Source organism: Astatotilapia calliptera, chromosome 17 (assembly GCF_964374335.1).
Source record: "Astatotilapia calliptera chromosome 17, fAstCal68.1, whole genome shotgun sequence".
Classification (NCBI taxonomy): domain Eukaryota; kingdom Metazoa; phylum Chordata; class Actinopteri; order Cichliformes; family Cichlidae; genus Astatotilapia; species Astatotilapia calliptera.
The window spans coordinates 38,816,631-38,830,141 of NC_137438.1; the positions used below are offsets into that span (position 1 = coordinate 38,816,631).

Genomic DNA, 13,511 nt, shown 5'->3' on the forward strand with positions numbered 1-13,511 from the left:
CTAATGCACAAAACCCAAAGTCACCCATAGCATATGTTGCAAGAGCTACTCCACTAACATATAAGACAAAATGTTCTCATAGTATTCTTCCTGTGAGATTAACATTAACTGTACACCACCTTTGTTTCAGCCCACTCACCATTCAGGATCCACCGGTGTGATGTCTATCCTGGGAGGAGCTCCAAACGGCAGGGATGTCGGCCTCGTCATGATCTCTCCGTCAGGCGTCCGTGACCTCTCCCCCTGACGCCACGACAGCGGGGGTAGCTGCAGGTTGCCCGAGAAACGCCGTCGTCCTCGCCGCAGGTCGACTCCCAGAGTGCAGGAAGGGGAAGTGAAAGACTCACTGAGGCAGCAGTCCGGAGGCTCTTTGCTGTCCTGAGAAGAGAAAGAAAGAACAACAATTAAAAATACAGATTAAAAAAATTAAAGCAAGATAAAACATTTTCTCTACTAAAAAGATAAACAGAGCAAAAAGAAATTAAACTTTATCACCAACTCACAAACCTGTTCTCGCCAGTTCATCACATGTTTGCCCACTAAGTGGCGCCATAGCCTTGTTTTTGACTAAAACTCAAATCTATTACCATACAGTGGATCGGTGACCTGATACAGCGTCTGCATTCTAAGAAAGAAATAAGTATCACAAACAAAAAAACTCGACTGTTTAAAAAGAGTGACAAACGTGTCAGTTTCCATATTTCTAATACTCACGTTCATTTAAAACAAGATCAACGCAGCTGTTTATTCTGTGAACATTTACAGTTTCACTCATTCTTCCTCTGAAGCTTCCGCTCATCCACTTTATTTACAGACATAATTTGTCTTATTACTGTAGCGTATGCCGTCTGTAGTGAACTGATTGCACGGCATGTAAACCATGTTTATGTCTCAGCTGCACTGCCTAATAGTAGCTCTGAAAGCCATGATAGAGCCTGACGAGTGTTAATGAGCAAACGAGAGAGAAAAACTGAGCATGTGCTTAGATTTTCTAGCATGCACATCAACTATGCAAACTCACAGGCTTCTTCATTAGGTACACTTGTTCAACTGCTCGTTAACGCAAATCTAATCAGCCAATCACCTGGCAGCAACTCAGTACATTCGGCTATGTAGATATGGTCGAGCTGCTCAAGTTCAAAGTGAGCATCAGAATGAGGAAGAAAGAGAACTTAAATGACTGAATGCAGCGAGGCTGTTGGTGTCAGACGGGCTGACGTCGTTCATAAACTCGTGATCTACCTGGATTTTTCCACACGATCATCTCTAAGATTTACAGGACGATTTGGAAAAAGAAAATACTCAGCGAGTGGCATCAGCTGATGACTGCTTCGAGCTCAGTGGAAAGCAACAGCAGCTCAGCTGTTACAACTAAGGTGCAAAGAAGACATGTGGAACCTTGAAGGATACCAGAACAGAAGACCACATCGTTCAGGAAGCTGAGGCCGCAGGCTCACCAAAACTGAACGACAGAAGACCGGAAAAACATTTCCTGGTCTCTCAGTTCCTGCTGTGACTCTTTCATGGTGTGGTCAAAACACGAAACGAGGATCCATCCGATCTTGTGTCAGCTGTTCAGGCTGCTGCTGGTGTAATACTGTGATTCTGAAATACTATGTAGTCATATTTAACTGCCTGCTATTCTCCTCCGTCTTTGTCGTCTCAACAGCTTATGTTTACGCTTTTGATATCCTCTGACATATCTGTCAAATATCTCACACACCTCTCAAGAAATTTAGTTTATTCTTGATGTTAACAATCATTCAGTTAAGTTAGATACTTCCTCTCTTGTTTCCTGAATGTTTTATTTTGTGTCTCCCACTCAGGTAGCTGAAGGTAGCAGCTAAAACAGCTGTGCCTAAAACACCACCTAGCATCAACACATCATGCGATAAGAAGCAGCGGCATGTATGGAAACCACCTGCACCTGGAACACACAGAAGATCCCACACATGCCACGGTGACGCTCAATTATCCCGTACCACAGCCAAATTATGGGCTGTCTTGATCTCTCATGGCTCGGCTAATGTGAGACATTTTAAAAAGCGGAAATATAAAGTGTGACAAGTCATGTCAGTATTTACCGACCTGTTTACCACCTCTCTTCTTGGCTAGCTGCCTCCCTCTGCCTACGCGTGGCTTCTATGCATTACCAAGCTAACAACGCATCGCTAGCAGCGCTACAACCTCACTTCACTGCACATTTACTTTTAGCAGCGTGGGCAATGACTTGTTTTCCCCTTGTGGCTTCCAGGAGCCCAACAAATCCTGATTGTTCAATCAGTGCTAATGGCAAACAAGGATACTGAAAGCTTGATTTAGCTTCTGTTTCTCCATTGTGTAAAAATCATCTCTTTGTTTTGCTATTAGCAGTTGTTCATTTTTCATTTGTGTCTGTAAACTTTACCCAGCTGGGTTCAGCTCGATATATTTAATTCTTATCCTGCTCTAAGAGCTGTCGCTTGGTGCACTAATTACTCCCGAATGCAGACTGGTCTTCATCTAAGTCACATTTAGAGACAAACACAACTAAGCTGGAAACACCCCAAACAGTTTTACTCTGCAAGTCTTAATTGAACACACTGGATGAGTGAACTCACAGAGTCTGGCTTGTTATTACACCAGGAGAAGTAATTTGGGACAATTTATCAAGATAAAACGGATCTTCATGTTTCTGGTGTCTTCATTGAACATCCATCTTCACATCATGCTGCAGCAGTTCATTTGGTCTAAGGGCAGGACTGTCTGCAGGACACTGCCCCAGTTTCATGGTTTCCTTCATGTCCTCCACTTACACCATTGTTTTTATTCAACATTTATTTTCCCTACAATCTACGCAGAAACACTTACATTAGCAAGGTTTTCATTGCTTGTGTTTTTTGTTACCCTTTAGGTCTTTACATTCTTCTATAAATAATGGTGTGTTCATTATAATTTATTAGGTACACCTTACTAGTAATAGCTTAGACCTTCTTTTTTGATTTAATGACGTTATGATTTAAATGTCTTGATGCATGCCCAATCATCCAGTTGAGGAAACTAGACGTAGTGTTTTCAGTGGGAGAAACATTTCATCACGTGGGGAAACCTGCAGCTGAGACCAAAGACCATCTGTGTATCGAGGAGATGGTCTTGTTGTCATTTTGTGCTAACGAGCAGTCAATACTAGAGATGGCACGATACCACTTTTTTATGTCCGATACTGATATCATAAATTTGGATATCGGCTGATACCGATATGAATCCGATACAGTGTGTTTTTTTAATTAAAACTGTTTTTTTAATATATTGCTGCATTTTGTATAAGTTCAAATTCAAGTTTAAATAAACAACAACACTAAAGCTATTCTGTTATACCTGTATGCAAAAAATACACTGCACCCAAAATATTTCATAGTTCAGCAAAACTGATCAATCTAATAAAGTTAAACCTGCACCATCCTCCTTATTCTGCTTTTTTAAAGAGTAAGCAACCTAATTAATAAGGTTGCAAGCTCCCAGCAAAAAAAAAAAAAAAAAAAAAAAAAAAAAAAAAAAAAAAATATATATATATATATATATATATATATATATATATATATATATATATATATATATATATATATATATGGAACCACCCCCCACCCTCCACCTCATGATGCTTAATCGGCGTAATCAACTTTAATATGATGCAGTGTGAAACAAAATGCACAAAAATCAATTATTTTCAAGAAGAAGAATTAAATAGATTCAACATCTTTCTTCAACAGAACTGCAGACTGCACAGATGGTATCTTCCCAAAGGAAAAAGTACTATAGCTTACTAGGGTATATCAGACTTAACAGTTACTATATACAGTAATGGACTTCTATACATTTTACATCAGATTAAAACTTTGGGTGTAAGATTCAGATAATTATTTATTAAAAGCTAGACATTTTAAATGAGAATAAGAAAGGAAAGTATGTCTTTGTGCCCCCTTTTCCCTGTTCATGCCCTATCGGCCCCCCTGGCTAAACTTTGCTAGATCCGCCCCTGCACAGTTACCAGCCGTCAGCTGTAGAAAAAGATCCTGGTGTAGAAAGTAATATTAAATAAATTCTAACAACAGCTGATCAAGCTTAAACGTGCTGCTGTTGTTCAGCCGCTGGTTTCCTCTTTCTGGAGCGAAGTGGGCCAAAAACAAACAAGAGAGACGGACTCCCGACAGAAAAGCCGATCAGCTGATCATTGATCAGTTTCACGATTGAAGTAGCAGCAGGAGAGAGAGAGAGAGGCAGTCGCTCCATATATATACAGCTAAGCGTTTTGCAATTTGGTCTAATTTTAAAAAGTTTACATTTCTTCGGTATTAAACAGCAGAAATGAGGCTTTGCTGTCAGAGGTAAGTTTTGAAAAAAAAAAAAAAATAGAGTGGTAAATGGCCTGTATTTGTATAGCGCTTTTCTAGTCCCTAAGGACCCCAAAGCGCTTTACACAACCTGTCATCCACCCATTCACACACACATTCACACACTGGTGATGGCAGCTACATTGTAGCCACAGCCACCCTGGGGCGCACTGACAGAGGCGAGGCTGCTGGACACTGGCGCCACCGGGCCCTCTGACCACCACCAGTAGGCAACGGGTGAAGTGTCTTGCCCAAGGACACAACGACCGAGACTGTCCAAGCCGGGGCTCGAACCGGCAACCTTCCGATTACAAGGCGAACTCCCAACTCTTGAGCCACGATCGTGAGAGCAGTGCAGGAAGTGTGATTTTATCGAGTTGGAAGCAAAACAGCAAAGGTAGGAGGGAATTAATGACAATATTTATCAAATGTGAAGCGTAGTTTGGATCTTTTGCTGCTAGTTCAGTAAATTTTGGTTATAGAGTGACGAAACCTGCAGCATCAGAATCTGTGAGCTGTCGGCTTTCAGGCCCGGTGGACGTGCCGTCGGGTGAGAAAGCCGACAACTCAAAGATTCTGATGCCTCAGATCCACGCTTTGCATGGAACCAGTCTCTCATTTGCTGTTTTAGCTGTTTGGTGGTTGTTGAAATGAAAGCTTTAACCTGAGGTTCTGGCATTTCTGGCAAAATACATTTATATTTAAAAATCGATTCAGGATTTAATGAATTGATATCGTGGTATTTAAGCCAAAATCAATTTTAATCGGAAAATCGATAATTGAAACCCAGCCCTAGTCAATACTCATGGTACACCTAACAAAGGGGCCGGTGAGTATAGATATGAAAAATACCCAAGTTTGTATTTTAGCGGTTTCGTTGGATTATACTCGTCTGTAATCGTGACTTTATGAAAATCTGTTTGCATAAATTCCGTTTCACTAACCTTCTCTGTACAACCATGCTGCTCACCACTGTGTATATTAACACTGGTGTCACACATATGTGGATTGCACCTCTGAAACCAATTTTCCTCTGCGTAATAATTTCCCACAATTATTTAATTAAAAAAAAAAATAGCAGGCTGCAGCTATTGTGGCTTTGCTTTGTCTAGTTATGCGATTATTATTTCCATATATTTCTGATGTCACTACACAAAATATGCAAGGGCAATGATGTTCATTTTTTCTCTAAAAAATAAATAATTGCTTCATAAACTTCATGAAATGGTTCATCATCTAAAATGACACCAACATTAGCATTAATTGCCTCAGAACATAGATGGGCTTTCTGATGATTTATTTCTTCTTCAGCATTTTTTAAAATAATTTAATGTTCAGTCAGATAATGAATTCTGACCCTTTCTCTTGAAGATAAAGGGAAACCATGCTTTTAGAAAATACAGCTGAAAGACTAATGAGCATGGCAACTGCTCTTAGGCAAATTATAAATTGACAGCAAACATTAAAAAAGTAGAGGCACTATGTAATGAAATACAAAGCAGTAAAAATTGATTTATGACCTGACTCTGGTGCTGTGCCATATGTAAATATGTTTTAAATAAATAGAGTAAGTACTGCTTTACAGTGGGAAGAGCTCCAGAGGAGTCAGCAAGGAGGAACAGATAATGCTTTTCTTTGACAGCTCCGAGAATAAATGGTGGTGGCGGATGGCAGATACACAGAGGTAATGTGAAGCATAATAGTGATAAGAACTGCACTGAAAACAAAATAAGATAAAGACGGGAAAAAGGAAGGATGGTGATGTAAGATCCATAAAGGATACAGAGGAAAAAAAACACATGTAACTCAAAACAATTACCAGAGCAAAGTAAAGGACACACACCGTATGGACCAGAATAGGCAGTAATCTGATCCCAGGTCAGATAACATCTTTAACAGCAATACTGGACTGGCTTCCTGCTCAAACTCTGTGTAAACTTTGCAACATTTCTGAACTGATAACAGTTTCTATGCAGTTTTATTGAATGCTACATTACGGTACTTTGTGAGTTGCTCAGGACATAAAAACAATGTTTCTATGCGGTTCATCTGTGGCCATTGTAGAAGGCACCTTTACATTACTCTAACAGGACGAGCGTGTTAGTCAGAAGCACAGCATGATTGTAATAACACAGTGACTCATTTCCCCTTATTTTATAGAAAGTTTTCTTTTTCTTTCTTCTCCCACGGTCACAAGGTAAAAGGACATTTGATCGAGCGAGAGGAGAGAGTGACGGAGCTACGTGCGAAATGAAAGTCTGAACCAATTCAACTGGTCTGATGAGTCATCAGACTCAAAGCTCTGTCTAGGTTTTCCATTACTTGATATATTCAACATAGAAAGTTCATCAGTGTTATGGATACGACCATTTGATTCATTTGCCTTTAAAACAAAATCTGTTCTTTTGCACACCAAAATGTAGTAAATCGGGTAAATCCATTAAAGTGGTGCAAAGACCTTGCCAAGCTTTTAGTACTTTTAACATTTTTACAAAAATGGACAGATGAAATATTTCCCACCACTGATCACTGGGAAATATCTTGGTTGAGCCTGGTCTGGCGATGTTAGCCGTCTGGCAATGGCTGTAATTTATTCAAACAGCGGTGTGAGCAGCTACCAGTAGGGATGATTACTGGTATCCGGTGCAATTATGGCACCGGTTCTGACATAAACGGTAGTAACCAGACCGAAAAGCAGCGCACATTTCGGTGCTTTATTTAGGTGCTTTTTTTTTTTTCCTGAGATGTCATTAACTTTGGATTCTAGCCAATCATTTTACCTTTCCAAGCATAGTAGGCGGGCCCAGGTACGTAGGTTCTTTTAGAGCAGAGCTACAGATTAAAAATGCCCAAGGCGAAGCGGTCAAAGTCTGGCTGTACTTCACAACAAAAGATGTAAATTCAGCAGCCTGCAACAAGTGCTTTAAGGTGATACTGTGATACTGTCAAAGGAGGTAACTCCTCAAATCTGATGAAACACCTGGCGACGCATAGCGTCTTTTTAAAAGCCGAGAAATGCGCCGTATTTGATAGCTTGCTGCGAGACCTCAGCCCGAGCACATCTACTGCGGGTGTGGTGCCTGTTATCAGACCCTGAGTTAGCAACATCCCCCAAAAACCCGAAGAGGAGAGTCCTGGCCCCTAGCCCTGCCAGTGTAGCAGAAATGATGAGGATGATGATGCAGCAGCAGCCGTTCTTCTCTGCGTGCGCAGCTTAATGTTGTTCGTGTGTAAATTATGTTGAGTAGGCTAACCACATTATTAAATTAATGCATGTAAGGTGAACTAGCAAACACCATCGTAGTTTCATGCGGCTGTCTTCTTGTTTGATAAAGTGAAACCATATATGCCCTATAGCTGCAGAAAAGGCTAACATTGTTATCTTTTTTAGAAAAAAAACCCCAGCTAAACATGAGAGGTTTTAGGACAAAATTTGTGTTTTCCATTGTTTAACCACCGGTTCGAGCACCGTTTAAGCACCGGCACCATTTCAAAAGTACCAGTTTGGTGCCGGTATCCGATAAAACCCAAACGATACCCATCCCTAGCTACCAGATGCCAAATACTGAAGTTTATCAAAAAGTAGCTGCTTGGTTTACCAAATGTAGATCTATTATTGTGGTATTTTTCAGGCTCAAAACTCCTAAACAATGGCGATCAAGTCAAACTAGTGTCTTTTCAAATAACTGGGCGCTCATCAACCAGGCGGTATGTGTGAACAATCGCCAGTTGACTCATATGGTTGATGAGTGCCTGACTGTCTAAAGAAGATTTTATTGATTGAGACATCACACCATTATTAAAAATAAAGAAAGAAAATTGTGGGAGTACAGCAGAGTGAGGACTGAGATGCTCAGACTACCAAACGGCTTTACAAAGTAATACAAATGTAGCATCATCAACTCCATAAAAAAAACAACTGAAGAAGCTTCTCGGATGAGAGGTGAGACATCTTCACAAAACTCAAAGAAGTCCAGTCGCTTTCTTTCCAAGCTCCTTAGAACGACAACAACAATTACACCCATTTTGCCATGAGTCTGGTGACCCAGTGTTTGTGTCTTTGGTTTAAGTGATATTCTTTGAATTATTGTTTTCTCTTTGTACTATATTTAAAGTTCCTGGTTTCTGTTTCAGTGCCTCCCCCTGTGTTCCTGGTGTCATGTCTCTAGTGCAGCTTTAGTCCTGTATTTTTTGCTCTCCTTATTTGTCTCAGTGTACTGTATGCTTAGTCTTAGTTCTCCGTCACTACGTCTTCCCTGTGTTCCACATCTAGTTACTTTTGTCTCTGCGCTTCATGTTTCCTCTGTTCCAGAGTCGGTCATGTTTCCACGTCTCAGTGTCTAATCTGTATCTTTATGAATGTTTTCATCCTTCCCGTTTTATTTTGATAGTTCCTCATCCTGTGTGCAGTGTATCTAATTTTGCTTCCTTGTTAAGGTTGATTTGTCCCAGCTGTGTTTCCACCCGTTTCCCCATCCTCTCGTTGTCCCGGTTGTGTATTTAAGCCCTGTGTTTTTCTCTGTCTTTTGTCACATTGTTAACCATCATTTACCCTCCATGCTGTGTGTTCCTCCATGCTCCTAGTAATTTCCTAGTGTCCTGTTCCTGGTTTGTTTTCGAGTTTGGGTTTCTAGTTTCCAGTTGTATTCGTCGTTTGAGTTTTCCCAGCAAATAGAAGCCAAAACATACCAAAATGTCCCAAAATACTAAATAAGCTTGAAATAAGCTCATAATTAAGCATCATTGTAATAGAGTTGTTTCAAATATACACTGTGCCTCAGGAGGTAGAGAGCAGGTCATCGACTTATCGGAACATCAGTGGTTTGATCCCTGGCTGCTCCAGTCTGACTGTCCAGTATCATTGGACTCGTGTGAATGTTGATAGAAACCAGTCAAGCCTTTTGCCTTCAGAATTTCCTTCAAAGATTCAACAAGGTGCTGGAAACATTCCTCAGAGAGTAGAGTTGCTAATCCTCCTCATCAAAAGAAGCCAGCTCAGGTTGTCGCCTCCTGGGTAAGGCTATTGGGAGGAGGTCCCAAGGTGGACCCAGAATACGCTGGAGAGATTACACTTATCGGCTGGCCTGGGAAAGACTTGATGTTTCCTCAGATAAGCTGGAGAAGGTTGCTGACGAGAGGGAGGTCTGAGCTTCCCTGCCTAGGCTGCTGCCCCCGCAACCCATCTTCAGGTAAGTGGAAGGATGATTTTAACTTTTATTGAAGTAGTTGTCATGAATTTTCGAACAGCTTGCATTTTTTCATGCACACCCCAATGGGTCGCACTATTCCATCGCAGTTTATTAGTTCTTCAGATGTCAATTTTTCATATTTTAATAATTCGTGAACATCTTCTGTAGTAACACGTTTTCATATTATATTTAACACTGGTTTATTCGTATAACATTAAACAGACAACACTGTATTACATGCAATGCTGATAATGCCTGACGCGAGGTGACAGGAACTTGGCTTATGAGGTTTTTATTTTAACTCAAACAGAACACAAACCAAGACAAACTGAACATATTTACAATCTGGGCAATCAGAGAAAGTACCCAAGTACTGGCAGGGAGAAAATAATGGAACAAATAAAGGATTCTATGAAACTCAGTGGATGCAGAAATAGAAAAAGATGGAAAAGGCACTTTGCCATTATATTTTTTTTTTATATATTTCATAAAGCCAGACCACAATTCCTGGAACTTTCCTTGGCAGTTTTATTCCTTGCCACCAGTTACTAAAACAAGCCAGAGTCTGTCCTCAACTTCAGCCATTCTGCAAATTCTGGTTTGGTCGGCTCACCCGGTGGCAGTTATGAAGCCCACCGATGCTAGACCATATTGTCACTTGGACATACGCTGGGTAAAACAGTCCAATCTCTTAATAGGCACCGCTGAGGAGGTTCTAGTAGAGGCCCATGGAGCCACTCATCAATGCATTGGATTATTTGTTCCCAAAAAACCCAAAAGACCACAATAAAGGAAGAACAGTACCAATAGTTGATGGACATTTCCAACACGAGTTGTTAGATCCGAAGCCCATTTTATGAAGTTTAACTGGCATATAATAATACATATGCACAATTTTATAATGAGTGAATTTGTCCGTCGTATCTTTGATTGACCACCCAACATTCACAACAATGCTATTCAGTTTTTGCAATTCTGTATTTCCATCCAAATCTTTTCGTTCGCCATCATTTCATAAACTCCTGATGCCGATTGAGCGGTCTGAAGCAACAAATAGATGCATTTATTGAGACTTTGGATGTCTCAAAACTACTTTAAGTCCGTATACATGTGCTTTCATCTTGTTAACATGCCATTCTGACCCTTCCGTCTGAATGTCTCAGCAGAATTCGAGACTCCTCAAATCAGACGTTATTCCAATCTAGAGTTTTATGCATTCAGAAAGGTTTTTCTGCAGACTTTGGTTGTGTAACACACTGTTACTTGAGTTTCTATTGCCTTCCATAAAGCTTGAAGCAGTCTGGCCATTGTCCTCTGACCTCTGACATCCACAAGACATTTACTCCCGAAGGACGGTCCCTCACTGAATATGTATTTTTTTCCAGCCTGTTTCTGCAGACCCTACAGATGGTTGTGGTAGAGAATCCCAGCAGATCAGCAGTTTCTGAAATACACAAGCCAGCCTGTCTGGCACCTCTCTTCCCCATTCTAAAACTTAGTTTGAACTTTAGCAGGTTGTATTGACCATGTCTACATGCCAAAATGTACTAAGCTGCTGCTTTGTGTTTTCAACAGTTCATCCTAAACTTCTGGGCGTTTCTCTAGTTCTAAAAACACATCTGAATTTTAAAGATTCACAATGGAAACTGACAATTATACTGATTTTTAGATTAAAGCCTGAGAGACTACACTTTTACTTGTTCCTTCCACATGTGCTACCTGCTGTCTTTATACAACCTGATGCAATAAGTGTGTATGTGAGGGATGTGTAACTGTGCGTGATCAGGATGGGTCCAGTGCAGAAGTCCATTAGCCCATTAGCAGCACAACCCCAGTGGCCTCGTTGTTTCCCTGGGACCACTTAGTATGGAGACAGTGACAAGTTCATTACTCTCGCATAGATACACATCATACAAATGAGAACACTTCTATTCACCTCTCTAGGCACACACACACAAAAATACAGTCCCAGAAGCAAGGTCACAAAGCCTCAGCTGTTAGTAAGATAACCACAGACGCACATTTATATGCAGCCCTGTCACGCCCACCTTTATATCAAATACTACAACAAACATGTGCCGCAGCCCTTTGAGACGGCCCACAGAAAAACAACAACATCAGTTATTTGTTCAAACAGCAACCTTACACAACCCTTCTGCTGTTGTATGATTTATGACTCTCCTTTACAAAAAGAAATCTAAGGTTAATGTCACCTATGTTTATAATAATGGGGAGCATGATGTCTTTGTACCACAGCAAAAAGTCCTTGGACCATTCACAGTACACAGCAATGGTTTCCTTCAATGATGACAATGATTTTTCTCCAACTTTAATTCAACAGTCTTAGAAGATGCTTGGGTATGACTCATAGAGAGATATGCTAGAGACATACTGCTGAAAATAACTGTTGAATGAAATGAATTAATGAGTTGCACCAGCAAATGCATGGTTAAGATTATGGAACTGCCTGATAAACATTTCAACTTTGTTTTAAACATTTTAAAACATTTATCATCCAAACCATCCACCAGCTCGCCTCCTACCTGGCTCTTAATGTCAACTCATTTCATTCTTCGTCCTCCTAATTATTATTTTGACCATAAACAAATATTTCAGAGAACTTGCTGCCAACCGCTAGTGGTCGAAACACAATGTAACCATAAAACAAAATGTCATGATCCTGGGTCTTTTGACCCAGCGTTTTAAGTTTGAGTTTATTTTGTTCATTAGGTTATCTAAGTTCATTTGGTTATTAGACTCCTTGTGTTTTCTTCTCCTGTATTTAAGCTTCCCCTCACCCTTCGTGTTTCATGCTGCGTGTCTTATGTTATCAAGTTTGTATTATCATGCCTAAGTGTTTCTAGTTCTTATTATTTCCCCCTCGTGTTTCCAACCATGTTAAATCTCCCCTGCTCTTCATGCGTTTCATGTCTGTGTCTTACATTGTCAAGTTCTGGTTGTCGTGTCTAAGTCTGCATGTTTCCTGTTTTATTTTGAAAAGGGGTCTTGTGTTCTGTGCTCATGCGGTTAGTTTTACTCTTGCCTGTGCATCATTATGTTTATCCTAGTCAGCTGTTTCCTCATGTGTCTCCACTTCCCCTAATCACCTCCTGTGTATTTAAGTCCTCTGTTTTCAGTGTGTGATTGTCAGGTCGTCTGTTGTCCATGCCATGCTTCCAAGTTTCTTGTCTAGGTTTTTCTTATTGTTTGTTTAGATTCCCCAGTTTAGGTTTGTGTTAATTTTGCTTCAGTTTGCCTTGCCCTTTGTTTGTACCTTTTCTACCAGCCATATTAAACAGCTCACCTTTTGTTAACATTCAAGTTTTGTTCCCTGTTCCTTGGAGTCTGCATTTTGGGTCCTTTTTTCAATTCATACAGTCTGCCCTCGCCAGACTGTGACAACAAAAGCTGCTTATATGCTGCTAAAATGAAAGGAGCAGGTCAGGTAAGTAGCAGAGGGGGTTGGTAATCTGTGTCAGCTGCTTTGGTGTCAATGAAATTAACAACAGGTGTCACTGGAGGGGCAACAATGAGACAACCCCCAAACACACATGGTTTTACAGGTGGAGACGACTGACATTCTCATCTTTTCTGACTGTTTTTCACTAGTTTTGCATTTGCCTACAGCAGGGGCGATTCTAGGATCAGAGCTTTGGGGGTGCTGAGCACCCAGAGAGCTGCCCAGCCAGGCAAGATAAACTTTACACGTCACGATGAGACTTCTTCCCTGTCTCTGTCAGTCCTTGCATCCTTAAATGTCTCCAGTTGTCCTGAGTTCTCTCAAACTGTCTCCTTGGTGCATTTAAACCCCTGTTCCTCCCTGTCCTCATCGTCTGTTGTCTTCGTCTCCGTTATCAGTCATCATAATTTTACCATCTCTGTGCAAGTCTGCAAATTTCTTTATTGAATCATACGATTCTTAAATTCATCAAGTCTCTCTGTGCCTGGGTCC

General features: G+C 40.6%; 1 protein-coding gene across 1 annotated transcript in view; it reads right to left on the reverse strand.

Moving 5' to 3' along the window:
• The window catches only part of pde4ba (phosphodiesterase 4B, cAMP-specific a), a 202,275-nt gene that overhangs the window by 143,572 nt on the left and 45,192 nt on the right, over nucleotides 1-13,511 (reverse strand). Inside the window, exon 3 of the mRNA XM_026146428.2 lies at nucleotides 140-378. Within this exon, the coding sequence (XP_026002213.1) occupies nucleotides 140-378 (239 nt within the window). The remainder of the gene's footprint in view (nucleotides 1-139; nucleotides 379-13,511) is intronic.